The 10,086-nt window shown below is 33.4% G+C and overlaps 1 protein-coding gene across 2 annotated transcripts; it reads right to left on the bottom strand.

Annotated features, from left to right (window-relative positions):
* Positions 1–1,635: 1,635 nt before the first annotated feature.
* Positions 1,636–9,658, bottom strand: Kpc1 (Kip1 ubiquitination-promoting complex subunit 1). Of its 2 annotated transcripts, none has more exons than XM_014240566.3 (18): positions 9,387–9,658; positions 9,007–9,253; positions 7,898–8,043; positions 7,271–7,756; positions 6,930–7,199; positions 6,786–6,868; positions 6,523–6,725; positions 6,141–6,456; positions 6,013–6,079; positions 5,799–5,952; positions 5,537–5,725; positions 5,359–5,472; positions 5,164–5,290; positions 3,690–3,852; positions 3,274–3,634; positions 2,837–3,202; positions 2,534–2,777; positions 1,636–2,460 (listed from the first exon to the last, which is right to left on the bottom strand). In XM_014240566.3, the coding sequence occupies exons 1-18, from the start codon at positions 9,548–9,550 to the stop codon at positions 2,141–2,143; spliced, it is 4,020 nt and encodes a 1,339-aa protein (XP_014096041.1). In that variant the 5' UTR covers positions 9,551–9,658; the 3' UTR covers positions 1,636–2,140. The 2 variants fall into 2 exon arrangements, with proteins under 2 accessions (XP_014096041.1, XP_036228775.1); XM_036372882.2 differs by having other exon boundaries at positions 6,523–6,722; positions 9,387–9,657.
* Positions 9,659–10,086: the final 428 nt, after the last annotated feature.

Raw genomic sequence — 10,086 nt, 5'->3', positions numbered from 1 at the left:
CGTCGTCCCTGGCATGCTCCTCGAACAGCGCTCGCTCCTCTGGCGAAAGGGCGTCCAGGAAGCTGAACTTTCGTTTAGCCCCTGATTCGCCCTTACCTGCACCGCTGCCCTTGTCGTTGCCGTTTTCCGTAGTCGTTAGCTGTTGTTGTTGCCGAGATCCGTTTGTTTTTGTTGTTGTTTCTTTTTTGTTTTTGTTGTTCATCTTGTTCGTACGACCCTTGGCTCGACGAGGCGAGCCGTCGGATCAGCTTTTTGTATGGGGAACAAAGAGTCCGCCGCGCCAGAGCCCCTTGACGCGGTAAGGCCACCGTTACTTCCCAATGCGGCCCGGTGTTGGGAAGGCTCCGTTAGAATACAGCCGAATTTACCTCCTGGCTGCAAATCATCCAATGGGCACGGGAGTCGCATAACACCCTGGATTAGGAGGTGGCAGCTCTTGGTTGTCGCACGCATACGGCCTCTGACAACCAGTGTGAGGGTGCAAGCACCGCTCGCACCAGTTGGGAGATGCCGAGGATGCCTTGCGACTTAAGCCCCTGCACCACGGCAAGGTGCCTGCCATTCGCAGAGGTCTGCGAGGTTATACTGCATATATAGTTCCATATATGAGATATTTTGTTAAAATTAGATAAGCATGCCTTTCCGATCATAGTTCAAGGTATGGCGATCAAAGTGGGTAAAAAGCGTTTGTACTCACTCCTAATTGCTAAAGAACCCATATAATGATTTCCGTACTTGAAATTTATTTTATAACCTTTATATCACCCAGAATGTAAGAATAATTAATCGTAATAAAATTAAACTAGAATGTTAATAGAAGTCAATTGATAAACAAATTACGTTTTTCATATAACGAGTATACTAAGTTCAGAAGTTTAACATTTAAAATAGACCCCAAATGATGATAATGAGACTTTAAAATGATATTTGGTATACGACCCTCTGACCCTAAGCATAAGGTCCTAAACTGGCCACAATTACTCCATAAATTTGTCTTAAGAATATTTATTTTCGAAGCAACATTTTGGTTACCCTAACATTTATAGAAACCTATACAGCTCTCTTCTTACATTCATTAAATCTGCGAGAGCATTCTGTCTTCCATACACTGTTAACGAAACCTATGCTACTGTATTTATACCCTGATTAGGGTACATTAAATTTGCCACGATATTTGTAACAATTTTTTTATAAATTCTGCATAGATTATTATACAAGACAGCGCTAAAATCTCCGAATATATTGTTCAGGTCGGACAACTATAGCATATAGCTGCTATACATACCGATCAAAATCCCGATTGGAATCTTTTTATACACTATTTTATAAAAAATGCACCTGTGAAGGGTATTATAGCTTCGGTGCAGCCGAAGTTTACGTTTTTTCTTGTTTACAATTTATTTTACACGTGAAATTTTGGCAGTGTTTATTGTACGTAAGGGTATTTTTATTTTGAATACTTTTTGTATGTAAACTTTGAATATCCTTCTACAATAATATATAAATATTTTTATTTTGTAGAATTTGTGAGTGGTATTTAGAACCACTTATATATTTGTATAAACGTAAAACGTAACGTGCTTTAAGCTCAATCAGCGTCTACTTTTTTTGCATTAATAATATTGCCAGCTTGAATTTTTGTTGAATTGTAAGTAATTTTCTATTTTGTTTTTATTTAAATTTTGAATTTTGCTATTTTACAAGTAATAGCCGTTATATAAAACTTCATTATAATTGCTTGAATAAATTGCTCTAAAGCGTGCTTTTAAGTGCAATAAAATATTTGTCATATTCACACATTGCAATCTATGTGTGTTTGCTGTTGGAGGCCTGTTTGTGTGTTATATATATATATATATATATATATATTTATATATAAGTATATCGCGAGTGTAAACGTGTTTATTCGTTCATTAAAGCGTATCACAATAACATTTAAAGCTAAAACAAATGCATCTCTTTTTTCATTTTGTAAAAATTTGTAACTTTGGTAAACTTTTTTTTTGTTTTTATAAATATAATTTCAGGCAGTTTTAATTGTTAATTAAGTTTACTAAAGTAGTCACAAATATTTGACTAGAATCAGGTGGGTCAAGCAATATTTAACACTTCGTATGAAATGTTGTGACACATAGCTTTACTAAATCTCATAGAATGTTGGTGCTGATGTATATTCGTTGTTGTTGTAAATCACTGTGCCTTCATTAGTTTCGATGGTTTTTATAAGTGTCTTGCAATAGAAGCAGACCTTCGAATTCATTAGATGTTGCATAATGCAATTACTACACGATTGGTGTTTGCACGGCGTAAAAATCACCGTTATCGGTTTGGCACAACAAATCGGACAAAGAGAATCCTCCGAAGGCAATGTAATATCTGAGAGTAGCGATTGTTTCAAGCGCAACATTTCAATAAGACGACGTACTTCTTCAATTTCAGCCGCTGTGACGTGTGTGGGATCTGTTGTCAGAGAAGGTGTAGTATTTAAAAATTATTTCAATAAAAAAAAATTTCAACGCGAAATTACACTTACAATCAGAGAGCGCAAATTTAATGATCGGCGGGTCAGCGCGTATTCTTTTCGATGAGGTTGATGGCACCGGTACGCGCACATCGTTGGTTAGCGGATCGATATGCGCGCGGGTTTGTGGATCGAAATTTCCGCGTGGTATTTCGGTCTGTTGCAATATGGGTGTTTTGATTTCGCCCAAAGCGAACTCCAAATTGGCAAATTGAAAGCTGGGATCAGTGAGTAGGGCGCGAGTGATACGCGTTACCTGCGAACAAACTCAGAATAATTTCTATTACAAAGAAGTTATTGTTTAAGGCTTCTCACCTTCTGTGGATTACGATCCGTATCGAGTTCGGAGCGCAGCAATGCCAATAAGATGCCCAGCGCAGCGGTAATAATCGGAAAATGTGTTACCGAATTCAAGTCCGACGAGCACATATCGACGATGAATTGAAAGCAACCCGGTGGCACTGTGACGCGCGATAACACCTGACTAATCAATTGACACACACGATTCAATATCAAATCGCTGTTGGAACGTGATGGTTCTTGGAAAATTTCTGGCGCCACTGTAATGATCATTTCCAAGCAACGCATCAAAGAAACCGTCAACTCAAAACACATCGAACATATTTTCAGCTGTTTCGGCTCGAAAACGGCATTCTCCTGACGATGTGCCGTGTTTTGTATCTGTATGTGAGTTGTATTAAATATTACAAGTATGTTAAGAGGATAACAATATAAAAAAAGTAGCTAAATACCTCTTGCAACAGCAAAATGAACTCCGAAAACGCCCAATTTAGCTGGCTCAGCACCGAGTTGAGAAAAGCAGTTGCGAATGGCTCATCTTCCGACAGCTTTTGTCCGATTAACTTTTGAAAATGGCGCGATGAATTTGCCGGCGCAATATGATGCAACAGACCTGTGTGTGTTTCATTTTTGGCACGACTGCGACAAAGTCCCATTTGTATGGGCTGATTACCACCCTGCCATATGCTCGGTTGACGTGAGTCGCGATATGCATAACCGTCGCCAAGCCAAAAACGCAATAGCAGCCAATTACTTTGACCCCAGGCGCGATTTTCATATGGACGCAAGAGCGATTTCACAAGCGCAACTTGACTGTGGTCAGAAAGAGGAAAGAAATTAACTAAAATAATTACTTATACATACGCACCTTTTCTTGGACGCACGCTCCAAAGCGCGCACTCCAGCTTTATGACAAGTCAATGTGCCTAGCGCCTGAAGCAATGAGTCCTTGCACGAGGCCAAAATGATGCGTGGATCAGCGGAATGCAAGCCGAGAAATTCAGCTGATAGGTTGACGGCGCACTCGGCGTCTATAAAAATGTACGAAATGTGCGTTTTTGTTTTTTTTATAAAATTAACATTTTACAAAATTCAAAAAATTTATAAAATTAACATTTTACAAAATTTAAAATATTTAAAAAAAAATTTATAAAATTAACATTTCACAAAATTAAAAAAAAAAATTTATAAAATTAACATTTTACAAAATTAAAAAAAAAAATTTATAAAATTAAGATTTTTAAGATTAAAAAATATTTTAAATATTTTTTTTTACAAAATTAACATTTTTTTTAATTTAAAAAATTTAACAAATTTATAAAATATTTTTTTGATAGAAACAAAAATATTCATAATTTTTAAAATTAGTTTAAAGTTTAGAAACATTTATAAAATATTTTTTTAATTAACATTTTTGTAAATTTTAAAAATTAACATATTTCTAAATTTTAAAAATTAAAAAAATTTATGAAATATTTTTTATAAATACAAAAAAAATGTATTAAATATTACTTTAATAAAAATTTAATTCTTCTTGAAAGTAATATTTTGCTAATTTTTAAAAATTAATAAAAAATTATTAATTTTTCTAAGTTATAAAAATTTATAATATACTTGTTTTAATAAAATTAACATTTTTTTTAAATTTTAAAAATAAAAAACTTTATGAAATTTTTTTTTCTATTAACTTTTTTCTAAATTATAAAAATGAAAAAAATGTATAGATACTTTTTTAATAAAAATTAATTTTTTAAATTCACATTTTTCTAATTAAAATTTAAAAAATTTTTTTTAATTAACATTTTTCTAAATTATAAAAATTTACAAAATACTTTTTCAATAAAATTAATATTTTTCTAAATGTTAAAAATTAAAAAATTTATGAAATGTTTTTTATTAATAAAAAAATATATCTTCTTGAAATTAATATTTTTCTAATTTTTGAAAATTAATAAAAATTATACATTTTTCTAAATTATAAAAATTTATAAAATACTTTTTTTAATAAAATTAACATTTTTTTTTTTAATTTTAAAAATAAAAAATTTATGAAATTTTTTTTCTATTAACTTTTTTCTAAATTATAAAAATGAAAAAAATTGTATAAAATACCTTTTAGATTAACATTTTTCTAAATTAAAAAAATTTATAAAATACCTTTTTAATAAAAATAACATTTTTCTAAATATTAAAAATTAAATTAATTTATAAACCACTTTTTTAATATAATTAACATTTTTTAAATTTTTGAGAATAAAGAAATTTATAAATTTTTTTTTTTGTATAGAATAAACATTTTTCTAAATTTTACAAATTAAAAAAAAATATATTTTTAACAATACCAGTTATCTCAAACTGCACATAGAGATCATGATGACTAAAATCCATTACAGTATCTAATAATATTGGCAGTATATTAACATACACTTCAGGTACAAATGAGAACAAGGGACCAAGCTGTGAGGAGGCCTTTAAGTAAAAAATATAACAAAAATCATTTTATTATACGAAATTTTTTTATTTTCCAAATTGCATACATTTAATGTGTGCAGCGTTTTCTCCAATAACCACACAATGGTCATACGGCGTTGTTTGCCAAGCGCGACCGCACGATACCAGGTCTGCTTGCGCGCCAGTTCAATGGAACGTTTCTACAAAGCAGTCAAATATTGTTGAAAATTTTATTTTAGTTTCTTTTTACGCAATTCCACTCACCGCAAACACATTTTCACGCTGACTAAATTTCTGCTTGAGATCTGAAACTATACTGGAATGATTTTCGTTCATACAAACACTAGCATGATCCTCCAACACTTTCAATTTGCGTTCAACGTCCTCACGATAGAATTTGGTTTCGCGCAGTACCTCATTTAATGCAGCAATCTCATCACGCACTGATGAAATCTGGGTAATTATGGAAATTTACAGAATTAAAGTATTTTGTAATAATATAGAACTTTTAAATACAAAACTGTACCTTAACAATATACTTATGTCCGACCGAATAATAGTAGAGTACACAAATATCGAACAATTCTGAGAGCGAGCTCTCCGTATTGCTATTACCCGGCGATGCATCGGGCACAGGATTCAAACGCGGATTGAAGAAATGTGTAAAGGTGGCAGCAGGACTGAAAACCAAAAAAAAAAAAAAATAGTATAAAAACAAAAATTACTAAATATAGATTTACCCTCCCTGAGCGCCTACTATTGCGATATTATTAAGATTTGTCGTTGTTAGAAACATACTTGGATCAACTGGAATAGGAGAAAAATGCAAAGCATATGTGCATAACTATTTTTTTATGCTGTAAATTACCTAACTCGCCCACACGCATTATGGTACGATCCTCTTCTAATAACTCATGTGCGCGTTCCGTACCCAAATGTGTCGATATATCATTGCGATGCACCTTACGTAAATGCGACAGCACACCACCCACGCGATCGAAATGCTGATATTCGAATGTGCCATCAAAAAAGTACTCCGGCTTAACCTCGATTGGCGCGACAGGCAATTCACGCTCAAACAAAAACTTCGTAGCATCTATGAGTATGCAAATAAATGATAACGCCACCGTAGAATCCATCGGATGCATTATGCTAGATTGCATAAGGAAGAACGAATGGAAAGGCTGTAGGGCAAAATGATATGGTATTGCAATTTACAGGCAAAATAATATGATCTTTTGTTTCTTTACTCGCTGCTCCATACTAAGATCCATAACGTAACGACGCAATTTGGCTATGAATATTTTTCGACTTGACGGCGCCAACTCGTCACCATCTGTGTTAGTGAGTAATAGCATGATGAGGTTCTTCTGCGCATTGTAAAGGCTTTCGGTGGCTTTAGCTATTTTTTCAACTAGCGCCAGATATTTTTGCTTTGGACCGCCAACGCCTGCTAAGTGAATAAATAAGTTGAAATAATATTCGAATTGATGCATTTTTTTAACACACAAACCCTCTGTCCAAACAATCGGATCGGGCACCAGCTGCTGCATATACTTATATTCAGGTGGACGTATATACATTAGTAAAGCCAAACTAGAAAATATCTATGTTATAGCATAAATGTAGCGAGTAAGGCTTAAATAAAATTGATTACCTATGTTTTTTGAAAAATTTATACTCCAGATATGTTTTTCGCGTTTGTGTATGCGTACATATGCAGGTGAGTATCGTGATAGCATGCTTTTGCTTCTCATAATCCAGACCGGTATGTGTATGTGTATATGAGGACAACAATGCATTCACCAATTTACGCATGATAAACTTCACTTCCTCATTTTCCAAATAATTCCACAATATAGATAGCAGCGCACCCAATGTGCTTTCAGGTGTGCCCGGTAATATAGCTGGATCCTTATCGGTAGCACTATGAACAAGCATTATTAATTAATTAAATATTTTCACTAATATATAAATATTAATTAAGTGTTCACCTACTTTATAATCGTACACAATCTTATAATATGCGGCAGTAATTTGTCCTCGATGACGTATGTATCAAACAGCACTTGGGTAAGCTTCTCAATAAGCAGTGTTGCAAACACAACATACACTGTCTTCTTAGTAGATATTTTACCTTCAATATAATCCTTTTTCTTGCACGTAGGATTGTGTGCTAACACAGATGACAAATTTACCAAATAACCAAGCAAGAGATCAGCCTTTTGTAAGCGTACAATAGGTTTCGCTTGTATTGGCATAAAACCTTCCACAGGATATTTAAAGGGCATATTGCCGAAATTTACTTGTACACCTTGATTATAACCAAGTGAAACGGCAGGAAAAAATGAAATACCAGGACCGCGTTCTAGTTTAGAGAAAGCAACACCCATCGTATGGCCATTGCGATAATATTCTATTTTTTCATTTTCAACATCAACTATAACACCAATTATATCACCAATTTGCCATTTATCGCCATACCTAAAATGTAAGAAATAAATGTTTTAATGAATTCTTTAAGAAGTTTATAAGGAATTTCATTCAATTTTGTTGTATTTTAAGTATATTTAAGTATCCATAAGCTTCAAACATATACATACATACATATATTCGTCTACTTACTTTGAAGTGGAAATATGCCATATCTGTTGTTTGCTACCATCATAACCATAACTCCATTTGGTATCGCCAACGCCGCTATTTTCATTAAAAGTGCATTTGTTGGAGCACCAACCGATTTGCATTACGCCTTTACTGTGAAGAAGCACCTATAGAATTTTTAAAAATATGTATGTATATCTCTAACATGAAATTTTTAAATGTCTAACAAAACATGAAATGATGTTAACTTCGGCGTCAACGAAGCTATAATACCTTTCACAGGTGCATTTTTTATAGCATAATAGGTGAATGAAAAGATCTTTATCTTGATTTTGTTCGATCAGTTTGAATGGCAGCTATATTCTATAGTGGTCCGATTTGAACAGTTTTTTTTTGAATATTTTGGCGTTGTCTTGAACAATAATCTAAGACATATTTGATTAAGATATCTTGTCAAATACAAAATCTTTCCATTCAGGGACTAATTTTTTATCCATCAATTTGTGTGCAGCTATATGCTAGAGTGGTTCGATCAGAGCGAGATTTATTCGGAGATTGTACTTGCCTTGGAAAATAATTCATGATAAATTTCAGAAGATATCTCGTCAAATAAGAAAGTTTTCCATACAAGAACCTAATTTTGATCGTTCTTTGTATTGTAGCTATATTCTAGAGTGGTCCGATATGGACGGTTCCGACAAATGAGCCGCTTCTTAGGAAGAAAATAACATGTGCAAAATTGTAGATCGATATCTCAAAAACTGAGGGACTAGTTCTCGTATATACAAACAGAAGGACATGGCTAAATCAACTCTATGATAAAATTCACATATCTTTTGATTTTTCTCTCTGGTGGTTACAAACATCGTGGCAAACTTAATATCATCAATAAACGAATATCATAATCGTATCATGCTACAACTCGTAATTTAATAAAAGCGAAATATTAGCCGGTAAATGCACTATGGTCGTTAACCTACTTAGTAACACAACTAAAACTCAAGGTCATTACCCTTCGCAATTGTTCAATTAACTTTACCCACCACCCACCTCAAGGCGCTAATGAAGCATGGAATGTCATGTTTCTTGCGTCCCCAAAACCCCCTTCCAGCATATATTACTTTGCTTACCTCATACATCCAACGCCCACCATAAACGCAAACATTTGCTTTAATAGTATTGAAACTACCCTGTGAACGAAGCGATAGCCTATCGGCTGATATCCGTACTGTCGATGTAAAATCAATATCACAAATTGTCTGCTCTGGACCAAGCCTGGATACCATGTCCACGCGCTGCGTTTTTATTGCATGTGCACTATTTAATTCTATGACATTGAGACGCTCGTTTAGCCAATTCCGTACAATAACCATTTGTCTATAGTAAAATAACGTTTTTTATAGTATTGAATTAGAAATCAGACCTTCACTGCCGAATTGCCTTGAATTGAATTTGACCATCAATTGACCCTGAGGCAGAAGGCATTCATTTGGAATACTATTAAACTTACTCAGGCAATTTCATCTCTTCCAGTTTCGGTGGCTTTGGCATATCTTGAGAAGCTGAGCAGCCAGCCTCATCGTCATCATCCTCTGGCTGTTGTTTTTCAACCGTACTAATCTGTTCGAAAATATCCTCACCGAAAACTTTTACAAATAATTTTGCTATTGACATAGTTTTGTATGTGCACTGCTAATACATTTGTATTCCAAGCGTTTATTTGCTTTATTCCGGTAAATTTAATAAAAGAAAATATATTTTAAAAATGCTTAAAATAACGAATACGAATTTTGTTTACCTTCGAAATTTTGATTTATTGAAAAATGCTTCTTCTTTGTGAATGCGGTCAATCACAATAGGTTAACTTGTCATTATTAGACTTACAGTGAAGTCTTCATAATTACGTTATATATATATAATTTCTTTTCCATCTCATAATATTTTTTTGTTAAATTGTCGGGGTTACTATTTATGAAGGGCATTAAGCTTCTTCTTTTCTACCAAATTCAGTCGGAAGAAACTATATTACTGGTGTAATATTAAAAATTTCAAGAAGAATTCATTCAGATATATGGTCATATCTGGTTAGTTGGAACTAATATTTTTTATTTAAAAGAATTGTAAATTTGAATGATGTCCTTTACGGGTTTCGATCCGCTACTGAATAGTTAACCAGTCACACACTCAATTACTTATGCCAACAAATATGG

Source organism: Bactrocera oleae, chromosome 2 (assembly GCF_042242935.1).
Source record: "Bactrocera oleae isolate idBacOlea1 chromosome 2, idBacOlea1, whole genome shotgun sequence".
Classification (NCBI taxonomy): Eukaryota; Metazoa; Arthropoda; class Insecta; order Diptera; family Tephritidae; genus Bactrocera; species Bactrocera oleae.
Note: the sequence above shows the minus strand (reverse complement) of the source record. Positions and strands in the feature narration are given on the sequence as shown.

What these genes read in the sequence shown, in the direction of transcription:
- Kpc1 (XM_014240566.3), bottom strand. Translation starts at nt 9,550, where the DNA reads ATGTCAATAGCAAAATTATTTGTAAAAGTTTTCGGTGAGGATATTTTC. An exon ending in GTGGGCGTTGGATGTATGAG is followed by an intron (nt 8,044 to 9,006) that starts GTAAGCAAAGTA and finishes AAAATTCTATAG; the next exon opens with GTGCTTCTTCACAGTAAAGG. An exon ending in AAACGCTGCACACATTAAAT is followed by an intron (nt 5,291 to 5,358) that starts GTATGCAATTTG and finishes TTTTACTTAAAG; the next exon opens with GCCTCCTCACAGCTTGGTCC.